This window comes from Platalea leucorodia (genome assembly GCF_965183815.1).
Source record: "Platalea leucorodia genome assembly, chromosome: 34".
Lineage (NCBI taxonomy): Eukaryota > Metazoa > Chordata > Aves > Pelecaniformes > Threskiornithidae > Platalea > Platalea leucorodia.
In genome coordinates, this window is record NC_138856.1 from 286,019 (window position 1) to 310,387 (window position 24,369).

At 60.9% G+C, this 24,369-nt stretch overlaps 1 protein-coding gene across 1 annotated transcript; it reads right to left on the minus strand.

Moving 5' to 3' along the window:
* LOC309601419 (uncharacterized protein) lies at positions 1–14,343 on the minus strand (the record flags this gene model as incomplete). The annotated part of the gene is made up of 20 exons (XM_082334417.1): positions 1–70; positions 646–849; positions 938–1,046; positions 1,287–1,501; positions 1,823–1,938; positions 2,077–2,200; positions 3,280–3,448; positions 3,532–3,686; positions 3,788–3,891; positions 4,353–4,719; positions 5,513–6,504; positions 7,823–8,030; positions 8,142–8,250; positions 9,747–9,961; positions 11,012–11,127; positions 11,208–11,331; positions 11,409–11,577; positions 12,336–12,490; positions 12,596–12,699; positions 13,666–14,343. 20 exons carry the CDS (start codon positions 14,341–14,343, stop codon positions 1–3), a joined length of 4,503 nt encoding a protein of 1,500 aa, XP_082190543.1.
* Between the last annotated feature and the right edge of the window lie 10,026 nt (positions 14,344–24,369).

Below are 24,369 nucleotides of genomic sequence, written 5' to 3' on the forward strand. Positions count from 1 at the left end.
CTAGGAGCCCCCCGCGGTGCCGCTGGGCTGAAGTGGGACCTGGAGAGGTTGGGCTTGGTCCTTCTGGGTCCTGGTGGGAGAGGGAGGATGGGAGGGGGTTTCGGCAGGCCAGGTGGGTTCTCATGCTGCTCTTCCTCCTCCTCCCCCATCTCCATCCATCACCCAGCCATCCCTCGTCATAGACATCCGTCTGTCCGTCCTTTCATCCATCCGTTGCCGTGCTCTTCTTCCATCCATCTGTCCATCCGCCTCTCTCTGTCCGATCCCATCCGCTCCTGTCCATCCGTCCGTCCATCCCTCCCCACGCACAACGCATCCTCCATCCCATCCATCCACCCATCCATCCGTCCATCCATCCGTCCGTCTGTCCGTCCATCCATCCCCACGCACAACCCATCCTCCATCCCATCCATCCACCCAACCATCCGTCCGTCTGTCCGTCCATCCATCCCCATGCACAACCCATCCTCCATCCCATCCATCCGTCCATCCATCCATCCGTCCGTCCGTCCATCCATCCCCACCCACAACCCATCCTCCATCCATCCCTCCCCCTGTCCAACCAATCCTTCTCTCCCGCCACCCCTCCCTGTGTCCACCCGTCCGTCTGTCCCTCCCCTTGTCCTTCAGTCCCTCCAGTCCCACCTGCCCTCCACCTCCTCCACGGTCTCGGGCAGGGCCGTGTCCCGTGTCTCTGGCAGGAAGATGGCCACCAGCCCCGACACCACGGGGGCCGCCCCGTAGATGACGAAGGGCAACGCGGGGAAGACGTCACCTGCCATCTTCACCAAGGGGGCCGTGATGCTGCCCAGCCGGGCCATGGTGTTGGCCAACCCCATGCCCGTCTGCCTGTGGGACACCGAGGAGCCCTGAGGAACCAGACTGCGTGGTCACGGCCACCCCATCGCCTCCCCCAACCTGCGTCCCCACTCCTTACCGAATAACGGTGGGGTAGAGCTCACCCGTGTAGAGGAAGACGCAGTTGAAGGACGCGGCCAAGCAACCCTTCCCGAAGACGGCCAGGGCGGTCCGGAGCGTCCGCAGGTCTGTGGGGATGAGGACAGGACATCTGGGACTCGCTTTGGCGTCACTAGTTGGAGTTGGGTTGGGTTGGCGGTGGGTGATGGAGAGAGGAGAGCCCCAAACACCAGGATTTCAGGCAAATCGCCCGTAAAAAGCTCAAATCGCTCAGCCTGGGTTGTGTTGAGGTTGCTTTGGCCCACCCAGATGGTGCCTTATGGGCTGGAGATGAAGGGGCCACCACGGCCACCACCCCCGGCCCTCACCTCGTGGCACCAAGATGTTGGCCAAGATGGCCAAGCCAGCCAGGATGAGGGCAACGGACTGGGTGAAGCGTCGCCCCACGAAGGTGATGGTGAGGATGGAGACCAGCTTGGCCGGGATGTCCACGGCCCCAAAGATGAGCTGGATCACGTAGATGTTGACGTCAAAGTTTTGCAGGTCCATGGCCAGCCCGTAGTAGGCGAAGCTGGTGGAGAACCTAGGCCAAAAAGAGGTGAGGGGGGGGAACAAATGTCACCGGTGGGGAGGTGGGGAGGGGGATGTGGGGGTCACACGCCGTCCCCTGGCCTGTGGGGTCCAGCCAGGAGATCCGTGTCCCTTCCTGGAGCACGTGTGGGTCAAGAGACCTCTGTTGACCGAGTCCTGCATCGTGACTCAGTTTCCCTTTCCGATAAGGACCCAGCTAAGGGAGGTGTTTGGGGAGGGGCGGGTAGCGGGATGGATGGATGGATCAACAGTCGGGGGGGGGGGACGGACAGATGGAAAACCACCCACTGATGTCCTCCACTGCCGGCCATACCACACGAAGCAGAGGCAACAAGAGATGCGGCGCACGATGGGCGTCCGGACCAGGTCGATCACCGTGTGGTGACTCCTTGATGAAGCCATCTCCTTCGCCATGTAGGACCTCAAGGCCTAGGAGGAAAGGGGGGGCTCTGGGGTGGGGATGGGGCGCCGGGGGTGTAGGGGACCCCACTGTTGGCCCCCCTCCATGAGGGCGGGGTCGCTCCCCCGCCCCATGAAACACCCCCGAGATGCCCCAGAGCTTTTTACTTCGAGGTCGAGCTTCTCCCCTTCCTCTTTCTTCCCGTTTATCCTGGCCACCTTCTGGAGCTCCTTCAGGGCTTGCTGGGACTTCCCCACCATGACCAGCCAGCGAGCTGACTCCGTTAACCACCTGTGGAGGAGATGGGGCCAGGATGCCAAGGATCATCCCACCGGCCGGCCGGTCCTTCTGTCCCTCCAGCCAGGTCTCCATGCTTCCCTCCACCCACCCAACCCTCCATCCACCCAACCCTCCACCCACCCAACCCTTCATCCACCCATCCAACCCTCCACCCACCCAACCCTTCATCCACCCATCCATCCATCCATCCATCCATCCACCCACCCAACCCTCCACCCACCCAACCCTTCATCCACCCAACCCTTCATCCATCCACCCAACCCTTCATCCACCCAACCCTTCATCCATCCAACCCTTCATCCAACCCTCCATCCACCCAACCCTCCACCCACCCAACCCTTCATCCACCCATCCAACCCTCCACCCACCCAACCCTTCATCCACCCATCCATCCATCCATCCATCCACCCACCCAACCCTCCACCCACCCAACCCTTCATCCACCCAACCCTTCATCCACCCACCCACCCACCCACCCAACCCTTCATCCACCCAACCCTTCATCCATCCACCCAACCCTCCATCCATCCAACCCTCCACCCAACCCTCCACCCACCCAACCCTCCACCCACCCAACCCTTCATCCATCCAACCCTTCATCCAACCCTCCACCCAACCCTCCATCCACCCAACCCTTCATCCATCCATCCACCCAACCCTTCATCCACCCAACCCTCCACCCACCCAACCCTTCATCCACCCAACCCTTCATCCATCCATCCATCCACCCACCCAACCCTTCATCCATCCATCCATCCATCCATCCATCCATCCATCCATCCACCCACCCATCCACCCAACCCTTCATCCACCCAACCCTTCATCCATCCACCCACCCAACCCTTCATCCATCCACCCACCCATCCATCCATCCATCCATCCATCCATCCATCCATCCATCCATCCATCCATCCACCCAACCCTCCATCCACCCAACCCTTCATCCACCCACTCCTCCGTCCATCCCACCACCCCTCCGTCCCTCCACACCTCCACCCCTGCACCCATCCCTCCACCCCTGCACCCATCCCTCCATCCACCACTCCATTCCTCCCCCTTCTCCTCCTCACCACGAGTAGAGGAAGAAGCAGAAGAAGGGCAGCGACACGGTGAGCTGCAGCCAACGCCAATCGGGGACGGCGTAGGCGATCCCAGCCAGCAGGAACTGCCCGGTGGTGTAGCAGTAACCCATGAAGGTCCCCACCAGCGCCCGGGTGCGAGTGGGCATCCACTCCAAAGCTGCCGAGACACGCAGAGACGTGGAGCAAACCAGGAGGAGGTTGCCCAGGGCCGGTAGCGTGGGACCGGCGGTGGCCACGTACAGAGGGAGACGCTGTTGAGGACGATGCCGGAGAAGGCCATGCCCGTGAGGAAGCGGAAGAGGCAGTAGACGGTGAAAGTGGGAGCGAAGGAGGAGCACGTCCCCATGGTGCCCATCTGAAGGTAGCACCAGGTGAGCAGCGCCCGGCGGCCGAACCTGGGCGGTGAGGAGGAGGAAGAGGGGGTGAGGAGGAGGAAGAGGGGGTGAGACAATCCCCGTGATGCTGCCCCACCTGGGGATGGGGCGTTGCCCCTCACCTGTCCGAGAGACCCCCGAAGACGATGCCGCCCGCCAAGACGCCGGCCATGTAGAGCGACTGGGCCAACTGCTTCAGCCCCCGGGAGCTGCACACCAGGTCCCACTGCCAAGGGACGAGGAGGTGGGGTGGGACAGAGATCGGGGGGGGGATCCCCTCGGGGCTCCCTCCTGCCCCCCAAAACTGGCCGGGGCGGATGGTAGGGTTGAGCCAACACAACAGCCAACGGTTGGCCAATGGAAACACCAAGATGGTGCCATTAAACACTTGGCCACCCTTCCCAGCATCCCCGTGGTTGGAAGCTCCTTCCAGGGGTCATCTGGTCCCTTTTTGACCCCCCCTTGTTGATGGCCACCACCTCCCTCATCCCCCCCGTTTCTCGTCCTGAGCTCTCGCGGCGTTGAGTCCCTCCGCCAAGGGTTGAGCGGCGAAGACGCTCCAGTTGGCAGAAGTCAACGGCGCGATGACGGCGGCCCCTTCGCTGGTGCCTCGAGGTGGGAGCTGCACCCAGGATTGGGCGAAAAGCGCCATCAGCCCCAAATCCCACCCCACTGCCGCCGTCCTACCTCAGTGATGATGGTGCTGGTGAAGATGCTGCGGTCGTAGGTCCAGCCGTCACGGCAGGGCTCCGTTTCTGGCCAGCTGCTGTTGGGAGCCGAGGCGTTGACCTCCAAAAGCCACCACTGCGGCGTCACAAACCGCCGGCACCGCTCGCCGTGAGGAACCGAAACCCTCAGCAGGTCCTGGGGGTCGAGGCCGGTGGCGTTGGCCTCCCACCGAAGCCGGCAGCGATGGTCGCTGGTGGCGGCCGTGAAGTTCTGCAGAAGGTTGTGACTGGCCATCATGAGGACGGGCAGGGCCAGGAGGACCACCGAGACCACCTGGAAGCGTCCCATACCCCCCACGTGCTCCAGGAGGCTGGCGAAAGCCATGCTGCCACCGTCAGACCCCGGGAACGCCCCGCAGCCATGCACGCCCGCCCCACGCTCGCAGAGCCCCAAAAGGGATGGATTTCACCCCAAAAAAAAAACCAAAAGGCTTCTCTCGCTCCCGCGATGTCCTCGCTCCCCGAACACCAGGGCTGGGCCTATATAACCCGGCCGCCGGCTGGTGTGGGTTAATGTTTGACATCTGGGGGGGGTTTTTTTGGTGATTTTCCAGCAGAAGGCAAAGGCGGGGAGGCAAAAGTGCAGGCGAGGGCAACGCGAAGGAGTCCGGGGGGGGCCACCAAGAGCCAACAAAGGGTGGCCAGAGCCAAATCCCCTGGCAGCACTTCCCTCCCCTCGTGTTTGGCAAAAAAGCCTCCGAAACGGGGCAAAACTGGGGCGATCTGGGGCGGGAAGAAATCATTCTCTCTCTTTTAATTCTGTTTTTTTTTTTTTGAGGAGAAAAAGCGGCTTTTGGAGAGGGGACACCTGGGACCAACCGCCTTCGTCCGGCTCGTGGGGTACCCTCAGGTGGGCACCCCGCGGGGGAGGGGGGGCTCCTGCCTTGGCCTTTGGGTTAAATTTTAGCGATTTGTGTGGTCGAAAGGGACCCGAAAGGTGCTGACGGAGGCGGCCTTGCTTGGGTCAGCGCGTCCGCCGCCGGGGGTTAATTTTTGATGGGGTCGGAGCGATGAGGGGGTTGATGGGGCCAAGGGACACGTCGGCGGTGGGAGCAAGGGCCGGGGTGGCCCGGGGGTGGGGGTGGGGGAAAGTCGGGGAAGGGGCATCGTGGCAGCAGCCCCATGGGTTGTTGGGAGGGGGCTGGGGTGGGATTTGGGGGCTCCTCCGGGATTTGGGGGACCCCGCTCCCGGGACAAAGAGTTGGGTGGGTTTGGGGTTCTTGGGTGTCATTGTCTTGGAGGTGACCTCCACCATGGGGGTTCTTGGGCGTCATCTTATTGGAGGTGACCTCGGGGACAAGGTTCTTGGGCGTTATCCTATTGGAGGTGACCTCGGGGACAAGGTTCTTGGGCGTTATCCTATTGGAGGTGACCTCGGGGACAAGGTTCTTGGGCGTTATCCTATTGGAGGTGACCTCGGGGACAAGGTTCTTGGGCGTTATCCTATTGGAGGTGACCTCGGGGACAAGGTTCTTGGGCGTTATCCTATTGGAGGTGACCTCGGGGACAAGGTTCTTGGGCGTTATCCTATTGGAGGTGACCTCGGGGACAAGGTTCTTGGGCGTTATCCTATTGGAGGTGACCTCGGGGACAAGGTTCTTGGGCGTTATCCTATTGGTGGTGGCCTCAGGGACAAGGTTCTTGGGCGTTATCCTATTGGAGGTGACCTCGGGGACAAGGTTCTTGGGCGTTATCCTATTGGTGGTGGCCTCAGGGACAAGGTTCTTGGGCGTTATCCTATTGGAGGTGACCTCGGGGACAAGGTTCTTGGGCGTTATCCTATTGGTGGTGACCTCGCGGACAAGGTTCTTGGGCGTTATCCTATTGGTGGTGACCTCAGGGACAAGGTTCTTGGGCGTTATCCTATTGGAGGTGACCTCGCGGACAAGGTTCTTGGGCGTTATCCTATTGGAGGTCCCCTCGGGGACAAGGTTATGAGGTGGCATCTTATTGGTGGTGACCTTGGGGACCAGGTTCTGAGGTGCCATCTTATTGGAGGTGACCTCCAAAATGTTCTTGGGTATCATCTCATTGGTGGTGACCTCAGGGACAAGGTTCTGAGGTGCCATCTTATTGGTGGTGACCTCGGAAACCAGGTTCTGAGGTGCCATCTTATTGGAGGTGACCTCAGGGACACCGTTCTTAGGCATCGTCCTATTGGAGGTGACCTCGGACGTGGTTATTGGGTGTCATCGTATTGGAGGTGACCTTGGGTGGGCTCAGATATCACCCCGAGACGCCGTCCCCAGCAGAGCTGCTTTATTCCCCCGAGGACTTCCCCTGCCCCCCACGGGGAGGGCACCAGCTGGGGGGCAGGCGGCGAATTCGTCCCCAAACCGAGGCCGCGGGGACCCGTGGGGGAGGGCGGCTGCTGGTGGCCGGGCGCAGGGTGCTGCCCCCACCCCGGGGTCCTTCAGGCCTCCTTCTGGGGGGCCTTGTCCTGGGGCTGGAGGGGGATCTTCTCCTTGGGGTCATCCGTCTTCTTCCGTTTGGCCCTGGAGGGAGGAAGAGGAGGAGGAGGAGGGTCTGTGGGGCACGGCAGGGTGGGACGCAGCCCGGCTTGCACCGTGTCCATCCGTCTGTCCAACCGTTCAGCCGCTCGTATCGCTCCTTCTTCTGCCAACGCACCCATCCGCTTGTCCCTTAACACATCCATCTGTCCATCCGTCCAAAACCCCTTCCTATTTCAGTCCGTCCGTCCATCCATCCATCATCCAACCATCCATCTGTCCATCCATCCATCCATCCATCATCCAACCATCCATCTGTCCATCCATCCGTCCATCCATCATCCAACCATCCATCTGTCCATCCATCCATCCATCCATCATCCAACCATCCATCTGTCCATCCATCCGTCCATCCGTCATCCAACCATCCATCTGTCCATCCATCCATCCATCATCCATCCATCATCCAACCATCCACCCATCATCCAACCATCCGTCCGTCCATCCATCCATCCGTCCATCCACCCACAAAATCCAGTCATTCATCCACCACTAGATCCATCCGTCTGTCCGTCTGTCCATCCATCCACCCACCCACAAAATCCAGTTGTTCATCTACCACTAGGTCCGTCCGTCCGTCATCCAACCATCCATCTGTCCATCCATCCATCCGTCCATCCGTCCATCCATCCACAAAATCCAGTCATTCATCCCCCACTAGATCCATCCGTCCATCATCCATCCGTCCATCTGTCCGTCCATCCATCATCCATCCATCATCCATCCATCCTCCATCATCCATCCATCCATCTGTCCATCTGTCCGTCCATCCATCCATCCATCCATCCATCCATCCGTCCATCCGTCCGTCCATCCGTCCATCCATCCGTCCATCCACCCACAAAATCCAGTCATTCATCCCCCACTAGATCCCTCCCTCCCTCCCTCCCTCCGTCCGTCCGTCCCTCCCCATCCATGCCCACCTGCTCTCCACCTCCTCGATGGTGTCGGGCAGCGGCCTGTTGAGGGTCTCCGGTAGGAAGCCGGCCGCCACGGCCGCCACCACGGGGGCCGCCCCGTAGACGGCCGGGGGCAAGAAGGGGTAGTACTCATCCATCATCTTCACCAGCGGCGCCACGATGCCGCCCACGCGGGCCATGGTGCTGCCGAAACCCAGCCCGGTCTGCCTGCCGGCGCCGGCGGGGGGGTCACCGTGGGGCGGGGACCACCTCGGGGGTGTCCCGGGGGGGTGACGGGGGGACCCGCCCCACGGCGGGGTCGGGGGGGCGCGGCGTTACCTGATGGGAGTGGGGTAGAGCTCGGTGGTGTAGAGGAAGACGCAGTTGAAGGAGGCGGAGAGGCAGCCCTTGCCGATGACGGCCAGCGCGGTGCGCGCCGTCTGCAGCTCTGGGGCGGAGAGGGGCGGGGTGGGCGCGCGGGCGGGCGGGAGCCGCGTGGGGGGAAGGGAGGGCGTGGGGACGGACAGACGGAGAGGTGGGGAGGTAACTGGGTAAGGTGGAGGTGGGGGGGGGGTGGACGGATGGTTGGATGGTTGGATGGATGGGTGGATGATGGATGGGTGGATGGGTGGATGGATGATGGGTGGATGGACGGATGGATGGATGGATGGAAGGATGGATGGGTGGATGGATGGGTGGATGGATGATGGAAGGATGGATGGATGGAAGGATGGATGGAAAGATGGATGGATGGAAGGATGGATGGATGGATGGGTGGATGGGTGGATGGATGGATGGGTGGATGGATGATGGATGGATGGATGGGTGGATGGATGGATGGGTGGATGGATGGGTGGATGATGGATGGATGGATGGATGGGTGGATGATGGATGGAAGGATGGATGGAAAGATGGATGGATGGAAGGATGGATGGATGGGTGGATGGATGGATGGAAGGATGGATGGAAAGATGGATGGATGGATGGAAGGATGGATGGGTGGATGGATGGATGGATGGGTGGATGGATGGATGGAAGGACGGATGGATGGATGGGTGGATGGATGGATGGGTGGATGGATGGATGGAAGGACGGATGGATGGATGGGTGGATGATGGATGGATGAAGGATGGATGGATGGATGGATGGATGGAAGGATGGATGGATGGATGGATGGATGGATGAGTGGATGGAAGGATGGATGATGATGATGGATGGATGGATGGATGGATGGATGAGTGGATGGAAGGATGGATGATGGAATGGATGGATGGATGGATGGATGGATGGATGGGATGGTGTGAAGAAGGAGGGTGGATGGATGGAAGGACGAATGGATGGGTGGATGGATGGAAGGAAGGAAGGAAGGATGTGTGGATGGAGAGAAGGATGGATGGATGTGTGGGTGGATGGATGGAAGGACAGGTGGATGGATGGATGGATGGACGGACAGATGGATGGATGGAAAGATGGTTGGATGGTTGGAAGGATGGATGTTTGGAAGGATGAATGGAAGGATGGATGGATGGAAGGATGTGTGGATGGATAGAAGGACAGGTGGATAGTTGGATGGATGGATGGATGGATGGATGGATGGATGGATGGAAGGATGGATGGATGGATGGATGGATGGAAGGATGGATGGATGGAAGGACAGGTGGATGGATGGATGAGTGGGTGGGTGGGTGGGTGGTGAGGTGGTGAGTCACCACCCCTGGCGATATTCAAAAGCCACCTGGACATAGCCTTGGGTGACCGGCTGTGGGCGGCCCTGCTTGAGCGGGAGGGTTGGACCAGGTGACCTCCAGAGGTGCCTTCCCACCTCAGCCACGCTGTGGGTAAGTGGGTGGTGAGGTGGATGGACAGACGGATGGACGGATGGAGAGATGAGAGCATGGAGCAGTGCAGAAGACACCCCCCCCCCCATCACCCCATCGCACCCACCTGTGGAGACAAAGATGTTGGCGATGATGACCAGCCCCGCCAAGAAGAGGGTCACCATCAGCGACACCCGCCGGCCGATGTAGCTCACGGAGATGGTCACCACCACTTTGGCCGGGAAGTCAACGGCGCCGAAAATCACCTGGATGAGGTAAATGCTGACCCCAAAGTTCTGCAGATCCATGGCCAGGCTGTAGTAGGAGAAACTGATGGAGAACCTGGAGCAGGGTGGAGAGAGAGGCACGGACCTTGAGGCGGCGTGACCTCCCTGGGATGTCACCAGCGCACGGGGCGGGAGCTCAGATGGAGGAGAAGATGGCTGGAGTCGGTGAGCGGCTGTCCAGCTGTCCGTCTTTCCAGTCAGCCGTCCGTACAGCTGACCAGCTCTCCAACCAGCTGTCTGTCTACCCTTCCATCCATCCGTCCATCCTTCCAACCAACCATCCATCCTTCCACCCATCCAACCATCCCTCTGTCCTTCCAACCATCCATCCTTCTGTCCTTCCAACCATCCATCCTTCTGTCCTTCCAACCATCCAACCATCCTTCTGTCCTTCCAACCATCCATCCCTCTGTCCTTCCAACCATCCATCCATCCCTCTGTCCTTCCAACCATCCATCCCTCTGTCCTTCCAACCATCCATCCTTCTGTCCTTCCAACCATCCATCCATCCCTCTGTCCTTCCAACCATCCATCCCTCTGTCCTTCCAACCATCCATCCTTCTGTCCTTCCAACCATCCAACCATCCTTCTGTCCTTCCAACCATCCATCCCTCTGTCCTTCCAACCATCCATCCTTCTGTCCTTCCACCCATCCAACCATCCTTCTGTCCTTCCAACCATCCATCCTTCTGTCCTTCCAACCATCCATCCCTCTGTCCTTCCAACCATCCAACCATCCTTCTGTCCTTCCAACCATCCATCCCTCTGTCCTTCCAACCATCCATCCTTCTGTCCTTCCAACCATCCATCCCTCTGTCCTTCCAACCATCCAACCATCCTTCTGTCCTTCCAACCATCCATCCCTCTGTCCTTCCAACCATCCATCCCTCTGTCCTTCCAACCATCCAACCATCCTTCTGTCCTTCCAACCATCCATCCCTCTGTCCTTCCAACCATCCATCCTTCCTTCCATCCATCCGTCCATCCATCCGTCCACCCCTCCAACCACCCCTCCCTCCACTTCTCCATCCCCCCACCCTCTCACCCATCTCCCTCCCTCCTCCTCCTCCTCCTCCCCCCCCAGCCTTCCCCAGCCCAGCCCCACCAGACGACGGAGAGGCAGAAGAAGATGTGGCGGATGACCGGGGTGCGGACCAGGTCGGAGACGGTGTAGGAGGACTTCAGACCAGCCAACTCCTCCTTCATGTTGGACCTCAGGTTCTGGGAGAGGGGGAACCGGGAGCGGTTGGCGGGGGACGGGGTGGGATACCGAGACCCCCACCACCACGGGGCCACCGTACCTCCACCGTGATCTTCTCCCCTTCCTCCTTCCGCTTGTTAATCCTGGCCACTCGCTGCAGGACCTTCACGGCCCTCTCGGCCTTCCCCGAGAGCACCAGCCAACGGGCGGACTCAGCCAACCACCTGCAGTCGGCGAGGGGGAAACTGAGGCACGGAGAGAGCCCCGCCGGGGCCTTCCCCAGGGGACCCAAGCATCCTACCAGGAGTAGAGGAGGAAGACGAAGAAGGGCAGGGAGACGGTGAGCTGGAGCCAGCGCCAGTGGGGGACGGCGTAGGCCACGCCGGCCAGCAGGATCTGGCCCAGGGTGTAGGCGAAGCCGGTGATGGCCACGGTGATGGCGCGGTAGGGCGTGGGGATCCACTCCACCACTGCAAGGGACCACGGGGACACGCCTGACTTGGTGTTGTCCCCGCCCCCGTGACCCTCCTTGGCGGTGTGGCCTCCCCATCACGTCCAGATGCTTCCGCGCCACGGGGCCCCATCCACGGCCGTGGTGGTGGCCCCATCAGTGGCCACTGGGATGTCCCCATCAGCGGCCATAGGGGCCTCTCCATCTGTAGAGAGGGGGATGCCACCGCCCTCTCCATGGCCACGGTGATGTCCCCATCCATGGCCAAGATGATGTCCCCATCCATGGCCACGGTGATGTCCCCATCCATGGCCATCGGGTTGTCCCCATCCATGGCCAAGATGATGTCCCCATCCATGGCCACGGTGATGTCCCCATCCATGGCCAAGATGATGTCCCTCTCCATGGCCATGGTGATGTCCCCATCCATGGCCACGGTGATGTCCCCATCCATGGCCATCGGGTTGTCCCCATCCATGGCCAAGATGATGTCCCCACCCATGGCCACGGTGATGTCCCCATCCATGGCCAAGATGATGTCCCCATCCATGGCCATGGTGATGTCCCCATCCATGGCCATCGGGCTGTCCCCACCCATGGCCAAGATGATGTCCCCATCCATGGCCACGGTGATGTCCCCATCCATGGCCAAGATGATGTCCCCACCCATGGCCACGGTGATGTCCCCATCCATGGCCATCGGGTTGTCCCCATCCACGGCCATGCTGATTGTCCCCACCCAGGTCCCCGTGGCCCTCCTCATCGCCGTCCCCTCACCCAGGCAGGCGATGCTGAGGCCGAAGCCGGAGAGGGCCATGCCACCGGCGAAGCGGAAGACGCAGTAGGACGCGTAGTTGGGGGCGAAGGCCGTGCACGTCCCCATCACCCCCAGCTGCAGGTAGGACCACATCAACATGGCCTTGCGCCCAAACCTGCGACAGGGAGGCACTGGGTGCCACTGGGTGCCACTGGGTGATGGTCAATCCAGTGCCCCGTGGGGAAACTGAGGCACGGGGAGGGGTCTCTGCTGCCCTTACCTGTCCGAGAGGCCCCCCAGGACCAGGGCGCCCACCAGGACCCCAGCCATGTAGATGGACTGGGCCATCTGCCGGAGCTGCCGGTAGCCGCAGACGAGGTCCCACTGCGGGGACGGGGATGAGGTGAGGACGACGCGGCCCCTACCTCCACCCTCTGTTGTCCTCTCCAGCGTCCATCCGGTCCACCACCTCCATCCCGCACCCTCCCCCCAGCCCCGTCTTCCCCACGCAGCTCCAGCTCCAGCCCTCCGACCCTATAGGGCTCCTTCTCCATTCCTCCATCTCCATAGGGCTCCTTCTCCAGCCCTCCAACCCTATAGGGCTCCATCTCCAGCCCTCCAACCCTATAGGGCTCCATCTCCAGCCCTCCAACCCTATAGGGCTCCATCACCATTCCTCCATCTCCATAGGGCTCCTTCTCCAGCTCTCCAACCCTATAGGGCTCCATCTCCAGCCCTCCATCTCCATAGGGCTCCTTCTCCAGCCCTCCAACCCTATAGGGCTCCATCACCATTCCTCCATCTCCATAGGGCTCCTTCTCCAGCTCTCCAACCCTATAGGGCTCCATCTCCATTCCTCCATCTCCATAGGGCTCCATCTCCAGCCCTCCAACCCTATAGGGCTCCTTCTCCAGCCCTCCATCTCCATAGGGCTCCATCTCCAGCCCTCCATCTCCATAGGGCTCCATCTCCAGCCCTCCATCTCCATAGGGCTCCTTCTCCAGCCCTCCAACCCTATAGGGCTCCATCACCATTCCTCCATCTCCATAGGGCTCCATCTCCATCCCTCCAACCCTATAGGGCTCCATCTCCACCCCTCCATCTCCATAGGGCTCCATCTCCACCCCTCCATCTCCATACGGTCCCACCCCTCCATCTCCATACGGTCCCACCCCTCCATCTCCATATGCTTCCACCCCTCCATCTCTATACGGTCCCACTTCTCCATCTCCATACGGTCCCACCCCTCCATCCACACCCCCCTGTCCCCACCTTGGTGACGTCGGTGGCCACGTGGCCACCGTGGGCACCTCCCCCCCCTCCCCCCCTCCCGCGTCCCCGCGTCCCCACCTCGGTGACGATGGTGGCCACGTAGATGCTGAGGTCGTAGTCCCAACCGTCGTGGCAGGGCTCGGTGGGCCGGGGACCGGCGGTGCCGTTGGCGGGGGACACGGCCACGTAGCGTCGGCAGGACCCCAGGGTGGCATCGGGGGGCCCCAGGGTGCCATTGGGCCACCCCAGGGTGCCGTTGGGCCACCCTAGGGTAGCGCCAGCAGGCCCCAGGGTGCCGTTGGAGGACCCCGAGGTGGCATCAGGCTGGACGTGGGTGCCATCAGGGGACCCCGGGGTGCCATCAAGCGTGACGTGGGTGGCACCGGCGACGTGGGTGCCATCGGGCGACCTCGGGGTGGCATCGGGGGACCTCGGGGTGGCACCGGGGGACCCCAAGGTGCCATCGGGAGACCTCAGGATGGCGTCGGAGGACCTCAAGGTGCCATCAGAAGCCGCTGAGGGGCCACCAGGGGCGGCTCCGGGTGGCCCTGGGGTGGCGCTGGGGACCCCGGGGGTGGCAGCGGGAGCGGGGGTGACGGCGGGGAGGCGGCAGCGGTGGGGGGGGACGGCGGCGGTGAAGTTCTGCAGCAGGTTGTGGCTGGCCATGAGCAGGATGGGCACCGCCAGCAGCGCCGTCTGCAGCACCTGGAAGCGGCCCAGGCCCCCGACCTGCGCCAGCACCGCCCCGAACGGCATCTTGGGGCCAGCGTCACCCGCGGGGGGACACCGTCGGACACAGGGACAGCGCTGGACGCCAGGGGCGTGGGGTACGTCGTCACTCGCGGGGACAGCAGCACCCGTGGGGATGCCATCGCCCACGGGGACGCCATCGCCCACGGGGACACCGGGGAATGGGGACACCACCACCCATGGGGACACCATCACTCATGGGGACACCATCACCCATGGGGACACCGGGGAATGGGGACACCACCACCCACGGGGACATCATCACTCATGGGGACACCATCACTCATGGGGACACCATCACCCATGGGGACACCGGGGAATGGGGACACCACCACCCACGGGGACACCATCACTCATGGGGACGCCATCGCCCACGGGGACACCGGGGAATGGGGACACCACCACCCACGGGGACACCACCACCCATGGGGACACCATCACTCATGGGGACACCATCGCCCACGGGGACACCACCACCCATGGGGACATCATCACCCATGGGGACACTGGGGAATGGGGACACCACCGCCCACGGGGACACCATCACCCACGGGGACACCATCACCCATGGGGACACCATCACCCACAGGGACACCTTCACCCATGGGGACACCACCACCCACGGGGACACCATCACCCCTGGGGACACCATCACCCATGGGGACATCATCACCCATGGGGACACCTTCACCCATGGGGACACCACCAGTCAAGGGGACACCATCACCCATGGGGACACCATCACCCACAGGGACACCTTCACCCATGGGGACACCACCACCCACGGGGACACCATCACCCCTGGGGACACCATCACCCATGGGGACATCATCACCCATGGGGACACCTTCACCCATGGGGACACCACCAGTCAAGGGGACACCAGGGAATGGAGACACCACCACCCACAGGGCCACCACCACCCATGGGGACACCAGGGCATGGGGACACCACCACCCATGGGGACACCACCACCCACGGGGACACCACCACCCACGGGGACACCTTCACCCATGGGGACTCTGTCACCCGTTGAGAAACCACCACCCACGGGGACACCGGGGCATGGGGACACCTTCACCCATGGGGACACCACCACCCCTGGGGACACCACCACCCACGGGGACACCACCACCCCTGGGGACACCATCACGGGGGACATTGCCACCCGGGGGGACACGGGGACGCAAGCGTCGTGTGGACACCAGCCGGAGCGTTGAGATGGGGACAGCAGGACGTGGGGACAGGGGACGTGGGGACGGGGGACACGGGGACGGGGGACATGGGGATGGGGACATGGGGACAGGGGACACGGGGACGGGGACACGGGGACCCAGCGGGGGGGGGACGCGGTGCCCACCGAGGACACGGCTGAGATGGGGACGGTGTCACCGCTTGCGTCACACGTCCCCAACCCCTCCCGATGTCCCCAAGCCCTCCCAGCGGGTCCCTGTCCCCGCGCCGCCGCCGCGCGGCTCCCCGGGGACGGGGACATCCGGCCAGCTGCCACCTCCGCGGCCCCAAGGGGAAGGGTCCCCTCTCTGATGTCCCCACCACGTCCCCGTCCCCTGTCCCCCCCCCCACCAATGTCCCCGTCCCCTCGATGTCCCAAACCCGTCCCCATGGACCCTCCTCTGGTGTCCCCTGGTCCCCAACCCCTCCTCCATGTCCCCAACCCCTCCTTGATGTCCCCAACCCCTCCTCCATGTCCCCAACCCCTCGATGTCCCCAACCCCTCCTCGATGTCCCCAACCCCTCCTTGATGTCCCCAACCCTTTGATGTCCCCAACCCCTCCTTGATGTCCCCAACCCCTCTCTGATGTCCCCAACCCCTCCTTGATGTCCCCAACCCCTCGATGTCCCCAACCCCTCCTCCATGTCCCCAACCCCTCAATGTCCCCAACCCCTTGATGTCCCCAACCCCTCCTCGATGTCCCCAACCCCTCCTTGATGTCCCCAACCCCTTGATGTCCCCAACCCCTCCTTGATGTCCCCAACCCCTCTCTGATGTCCCCAACCCCTCCTCCATGTCCCCAACCCCTCCTTGATGTCCCCAACCCCTCTCTGATGTCCCCAACCCCTCCTCCATGTCCCCAACCCCTCGATGTCCCCAACCCCTTGATGTCCCCAACCCCTCCTTGATGTCCCCAACCCCTCTCTGATGTCCCCAACCCACCCCAGCTCCTCTCTGTGATGTCCCCATGTCCCCAACCCCTCCCATGTCCCTTCTGCGATGTCCCCAACCTGTCCCCATGTCCCCAACCTGTCCCCACATCCCCAACCTGTCCCCATGTCCCCTCCACAGTGTCCCCAGTGTCCCCATGTCCCCAACCCACCCCATGCCCCCACAGTGTCCCCAACCTGTCCCCATGTCCCCAACCCACCCCATGTCCCTTCTGCGATGTCCCCAACCTGTCCCCATGTCCCCAACCTGTCCCCACATCCCCAACCTGTCCCCATGTCCCCACCCCACCCCACGTCCCCTCCACGGTGTCCCCACGTCCCCAACCCACCCCATGTCCCCAACCTGTCCCCATGTCCCCCCTACGACGTCCACAACCTGTCCCCATGTCCCCAACCCCTCCCCTGCCCCCCCCGCACTGTCCCCACCCTGTCCCCACGTCCCCCAGGTGGTGTCCCCAGCCCCCCCCCGTGTCCCCCCGTGTCCCCCCACGTCCCCATGTCCCCATGTCCCCCCACGTTCCCCCAGTCCCGTGTCCCCCTGGGTCCCCCCGGGTCCCCCCAGTCCCGTGTCCCCCCATGTCCCCACATCCCCCCACGTCCCCGTGTCCCCCCATGTCCCCATGTCCCCCCGGGTCCCCATGTCCTGTGTCCCCCCGGGTCCCCCCATGTCCCCCCGTGTCCCCCCAGTCCCGGCTCCCCCCGGTGCCCCCCATGTCCCCATGTCCCCCCGTGTCCCCATGTCCCCATGTCCCCATGTCCCCCCATGTCCCCATGTCCCCCCGGGTCCCCATGTCCCCCCGGGTCCCCCCAGTCCCGGCTCCCCCCGGGTCCCCCCATGTCCCCATGTCCCCATGTCCCCGTGTCCCCATGTCCCCCCGGGTCCCCCCAGTCCCGGCTCCCCCCATGTCCCCATGTCCCCCCGTGTCCCCATGTCCCCCCGGTCCCCCCAGTCCCGGCTCCCCCCGGTGCCCCCCGTGTCCCCATGTCCCCCCGGTCCCCCCAGCCCCGGCTCCCCCCATGTCCCCCCATGTCCCCATGTCCCCCCGGGTCCCCCCAGTCCCGGCTCCCCCCATGTCCCCCCGTGTCCCCATGTCCCCCCGGTCCCCCCAGCCCCGGCTCCCCCCGGTGCCCCACATGTCCCCATGTCCCCCCATGTCCCCATGTCCCCCCATGTCCCCATGTCCCCCCGGTCCCCCCAGCCCCGGCTCCCCCCGGTGCCCCGCATGTCCCCATGTCCCCCCATGTCCCCATGTCCCCCCATGTCCCCATGTCCCCCCGGTCCCCCCAGCCCCGGCTCCCCCCGGTGCCCCGCATGTCCCCATGTCCCCCCATGTCCCCATGTCCCCCCATGTCCCCATGTCCCCCCGGTCCCCCCAGCCCCGGCTCCCCCCGGTGCCCCGCACCTGCCCGCCGCCGCCGCCCGCTGCCGCTGGTGGTTAACGTGTCACCGGGATCGGGCCCGGGCCGGATTCCAGCGCCGCGGGCGCCGGGGCCACCCAACGCCTGGGTCCCCCCCGCCCGCCGGCCCCGGGGCCATGGGGCCCTATAGGGTAGGAGCCCCTATGGAGCGACCTCCCACCCCCTAGGGGCCCCCTCCCCGACCCCCTAGGGGCCCCACGTAACCCCTTCGTGACCCCAGTGCTGCCTACAGGGACCCTATAGACCCCCACAGCCTCCCCCAGTGACCCTATAGACCCCTAGAGAAGCCCCCAGGGCCCCTATAGATCCCTACAGCCTCCCCCAGGGCCCCTGTGGACCCCTATAGACTCCCCCAGGGCCCCTATACACCACCTATAGACACCCCCAGGGACCCTATAGACCCTACAACCTCCCCCAGGGCCCCTATACACCCCCACAGACTCCCTCAGGGCCCCTATACACCCCCACAGACTCCCCCAGTGACCCTATAGACCCCTACAGGCTCCCCCAGTGACCCTATAGACCCTCTACAGGTTCCTCCCAGGGCCCCTATAGACCCCTACAGCCTCCCCTAGGGCCCCTGTAGACCCCTATAGACTCCTCCAGGGCCCCTATAGACCCCCACAGCCTCACCCAGGGCCCCTATAGACTCCCCCAGGGCCCCTATAGACCCCCCCCAGTGCCTCCATAGACCCCTACAGCCTCCCCAAGGGCCCCTGTAGACCCCTATAGACTCCCCCAGAGCCCGATACACCCCCACAGCCTCCCCCAAGGTCCCTATACATCCCTATGGACTCCCCCAGGGCCCCTGTAGACCCCCCTCAGGGCCCCTATAGACTCCTATAGACTCCCCCAGGGCCCCTATAAACCCCTATAGACTCCCCCAGGGCCCCTGTAGACCCCTATAGACTCCCCCAGGGCCCCTACAGACCCCCTACAGGCTCCCCCCAGGGCCCCTATAGACCCCTACAGCATCCCCCAGGGCCCCTATAGATGCCTATAGGGGCCCATTAGCCCGCTAAGGATCCCCCAGAGCCCCCCCAAAACTTCCTATGGGACCCTATAGACCATCTATAACTCCCAACCGAGCCCCTCTGTGATGCCCTACAGGCCTCTATACGTCCCTTATAGACCCTTACAGGCCCATACAGACTCCTATAGGTTCCCTATACCCTTACGAAACAATATAGCCCCTTCTGTATCACTTAAGCCCCCCCATAGACCTTTACACCCTCCTATGGGCTCTGATAAACTCCATACAGACTCCTATAGGTTCCCTATAGACCTTTACAAGCCCATATAGCCCCTATGCCCCCCCCCCAACGGCCTGTAGATCCTCTGCGGCCCTATAAACCCTCTTAGGGGTATATACGGTATATACAGTATATACAGCTATTATATAGCATATTCCAAATAAGCGCCCCCACCCCCCTTTATGGGCTCCTATAGGCCGCTATGAACCCCCTACGGACTCCTATTATCCCCTATAGACCCCCTACAGGCTCCTATAAGCCCCTATACACCCCCTTATGGTCTCCTATAGGCCCCTATAGACCCCCTGCAGGCCCCTGTACACACCCTTATGGACTCCTATAGGCCCCTATAGACCCTCTACAGGCTCCTATATTCCCCTATAGACCCCCTTAAGGGCTCCTATAGGCCCCTAGAGACCCCTACAGGATCCTATAGACCCACTACAGGCTCCTATAGGCCCTTATGGGCTCCTATAGGCTCCTGTAAATCCCTATAAACCCTTCTATGGTCCCGATAGGCCCCTACAGGCGCTGATAAGACCGTATAACTCCCCTTCTAGGCACCTATAGGGCCCTATAGACCTCCTTCAGGCTCCTATAAGCCTCCTTAGGGGCTCCTATAGGCCCCTATATTCTGGCTACGGGCTCCTATAGACCCCCTTATGGCCTCCTGTAGGCCCCTACTGACCCCTACAGGCTCGTATAAGGCCCTATAAACCACCTAACGGCTCCTATAGGCTCCTATAGACCCCCTACACGCTCCTATAAGCCCCTATAAACCCCCTTATGGGCTCCTATAGGCCCCTATAGACCCCTACAGGACCCTATAGACCCCCTTATGGGCTTCTATAGGCCCCTTTAGACCCCCTACAGCCTTCTATAAGCCCCCTTATGGACTCCTATAGGCCCCTATAGACCCCTACAGGCTCCGATAAGCCACTACACACCCCCTACAGGCTCTTATAGGCCACTGTAGCCCCCCCCACAGGCTCCATAAGCCCTTTATGGGCTCCTATAGGCCCCTATAGACCCCCATAGACCCCCTACAGGTTCCTATAGGCCCCTATAGACCCCCTACAGGCTCCTAAGTCCCTATACACACCCTTATGGACTCCTATATGCCCCTGTAGACCCCCTACAGGCACCTATAAACACCCTTATGGACTCCTATGGGCCCTTATAAACCCCCTACAGGCTCCTATAAGCCCCCTTATGGACTCTATAGGCCCCTATAGACCCCCTACAAACTCCTATAAGCCCCTATAAACCCCCTTATGGGCCCCTATAAACCCCTATAGACCCCCTTGTGGGCTCCTATAAGCCCCTATAAACCCCTTATGGGCTCCTATAGGCCCCTACGGCCTCCTATAAGACCCTATAAACCTCATTATGGACTCCTATAAGCGCTATAGACCCCCTGCAGGCTCCTATAAGCCCCTATAAACTCCCTTCAGGACTCCCATAGGCCCCTATAGACCCTCTACAGGCTCCTATAAGGCCCTATAAACCCCCTTATAGGCCCCTATAGGCCCCTATAGACCCCCTTGTGGAGTCCTATAGGCCCCTATAGAGCCCCTTCAAACTCCTATAAGCCAATATAAGCCCCTCTATGGACTCCTATAGGCTCCTATAGACCCTCTACAGGCTCCTATAAGGCCCTATAGACCCTCTTATGGGCTCCTATAGGTCCCTATAGACCCCCTACAGGCTCCTATAAGGCCCTATAGACCCCCTTTTCACTCCTATAGGCCCCTATAGACCCCCTACAGGCTCCTATAAGCCCCCTTACGGCCTCCTATAGGCCCCTACTGACCCCTACAGGCTCGTATAAGGCCCTATAAACCGCCTAATGGTCCTATAGGCCCCCTACACGCTCCTATAAGCCCCTATAAACCCCCTTATGGGCTCCTATAGGCCCCTATAGACCCCTACAGGACCCTATAGACCCCCTTATGGGCTTCTATAGGCCCCTTTAGACCCCCTACAGCCTTCTATAAGCCCCCTTATGGACTCCTATAGGCCCCTATAGACCCCTACAGGCTCCGATAAGCCACTACACACCCCCTACAGGCTCTTATAGGCCACTGTAGCCCCCCCTACAGGCTCCATAAGCCCTTTATGGGCTCCTATAGGCCCCTATAGACCCCCATAGACCCCCTACAGGTTCCTATAGGCCCCTATAGACCCCCTACAGGCTCCTAAGTCCCTATACACACCCTTATGGACTCCTATATGCCCCTGTAGACCCCCTACAGGCACCTATAAACACCCTTATGGACTCCTATGGGCCCTTATAAACCCCCTACAGGCTCCTATAAGCCCCCTTATGGACTCCTATAGGCCCCTATAGACCCCCTACAAACTCCTATAAGCCCCTATAAACCCCCTTATGGGCCCCTATAAGCCCCTATAGACCCCCTTGTGGGCTCCTATAAGCCCCTATAAACCCCTTATGGGCTCCTATAGGCCCCTACGGCCTCCTATAAGACCCTATAAACCTCATTATGGACTCCTATAAGCGCTATAGACCCCCTGCAGGCTCCTATAAGCCCCTATAAACTCCCTTCAGGACTCCCATAGGCCCCTATAGACCCTCTACAGGCTCCTATAAGGCCCTATAAACCCCCTTATAGGCCCCTATAGGCCCCTATAGACCCCCTTGTGGAGTCCTATAGGCCCCTATAGAGCCCCTTCAAACTCCTATAAGCCAATATAAGCCCCTCTATGGACTCCTATAGGCTCCTATAGACCCTCTACAGGCTCCTATAAGGCCCTATAGACCCTCTTATGGGCTCCTATAGGTCCCTATAGACCCCCTACAGGCTCCTATAAGGCCCTATAGACCCCCTTTTCACTCCTATAGGCCCCTATAGACCCCCTACAGGCTCCTATAAGCCCCCTTACGGCCTCCTATAGGCCCCTACTGACCCCTACAGGCTCGTATAAGGCCCTATAAACCGCCTAATGGTCCTATAGGCCCCCTACACGCTCCTATAAGCCCCTATAAACCCCCTTATGGGCTCCTATAGGCCCCTATAGACCCCTACAGGACCCTATAGACCCCCTTATGGGCTTCTATAGGCCCCTTTAGACCCCCTACAGCCTTCTATAAGCCCCCTTATGGACTCCTATAGGCCCCTATAGACCCCTACAGGCTCCGATAAGCCACTACACACCCCCTACAGGCTCTTATAGGCCACTGTAGCCCCCCCTACAGGCTCCATAAGCCCTTTATGGGCTCCTATAGGCCCCTATAGACCCCCATAGACCCCCTACAGGTTCCTATAGGCCCCTATAGACCCCCTACAGGCTCCTAAGTCCCTATACACACCCTTATGGACTCCTATATGCCCCTGTAGACCCCCTACAGGCACCTATAAACACCCTTATGGACTCCTATGGGCCCTTATAAACCCCCTACAGGCTCCTATAAGCCCCCTTATGGACTCCTATAGGCCCCTATAGACCCCCTACAAACTCCTATAAGCCCCTATAAACCCCCTTATGGGCCCCTATAAGCCCCTATAGACCCCCTTGTGGGCTCCTATAAGCCCCTATAAACCCCTTATGGGCTCCTATAGGCCCCTACGGCCTCCTATAAGACCCTATAAACCTCATTATGGACTCCTATAAGCGCTATAGACCCCCTGCAGGCTCCTATAAGCCCCTATAAACTCCCTTCAGGACTCCCATAGGCCCCTATAGACCCTCTACAGGCTCCTATAAGGCCCTATAAACCCCCTTATAGGCCCCTATAGGCCCCTATAGACCCCCTTGTGGAGTCCTATAGGCCCCTATAGAGCCCCTTCAAACTCCTATAAGCCAATATAAGCCCCTCTATGGACTCCTATAGGCTCCTATAGACCCTCTACAGGCTCCTATAAGGCCCTATAGACCCTCTTATGGGCTCCTATAGGTCCCTATAGACCCCCTACAGGCTCCTATAAGGCCCTATAGACCCCCTTTTCACTCCTATAGGCCCCTATAGACCCCCTACAGGCTCCTATAAGCCCCCTTACGGCCTCCTATAGGCCCCTACTGACCCCTACAGGCTCGTATAAGGCCCTATAAACCGCCTAATGGTCCTATAGGCCCCCTACACGCTCCTATAAGCCCCTATAAACCCCCTTATGGGCTCCTATAGGCCCCTATAGACCCCTACAGGACCCTATAGACCCCCTTATGGGCTTCTATAGGCCCCTTTAGACCCCCTACAGCCTTCTATAAGCCCCCTTATGGACTCCTATAGGCCCCTATAGACCCCTACAGGCTCCGATAAGCCACTACACACCCCCTACAGGCTCTTATAGGCCACTGTAGCCCCCCCTACAGGCTCCATAAGCCCTTTATGGGCTCCTATAGGCCCCTATAGACCCCCATAGACCCCCTACAGGTTCCTATAGGCCCCTATAGACCCCCTACAGGCTCCTAAGTCCCTATACACACCCTTATGGACTCCTATATGCCCCTGTAGACCCCCTACAGGCACCTATAAACACCCTTATGGACTCCTATGGGCCCTTATAAACCCCCTACAGGCTCCTATAAGCCCCCTTATGGACTCCTATAGGCCCCTATAGACCCCCTACAAACTCCTATAAGCCCCTATAAACCCCCTTATGGGCCCCTATAAGCCCCTATAGACCCCCTTGTGGGCTCCTATAAGCCCCTATAAACCCCTTATGGGCTCCTATAGGCCCCTACGGCCTCCTATAAGACCCTATAAACCTCATTATGGACTCCTATAAGCGCTATAGACCCCCTGCAGGCTCCTATAAGCCCCTATAAACTCCCTTCAGGACTCCCATAGGCCCCTATAGACCCTCTACAGGCTCCTATAAGGCCCTATAAACCCCCTTATAGGCCCCTATAGGCCCCTATAGACCCCCTTGTGGAGTCCTATAGGCCCCTATAGAGCCCCTTCAAACTCCTATAAGCCAATATAAGCCCCTCTATGGACTCCTATAGGCTCCTATAGACCCTCTACAGGCTCCTATAAGGCCCTATAGACCCTCTTATGGGCTCCTATAGGTCCCTATAGACCCCCTACAGGCTCCTATAAGGCCCTATAGACCCCCTTTTCACTCCTATAGGCCCCTATAGACCCCCTACAGGCTCCTATAAGCCCCCTTACGGCCTCCTATAGGCCCCTACTGACCCCTACAGGCTCGTATAA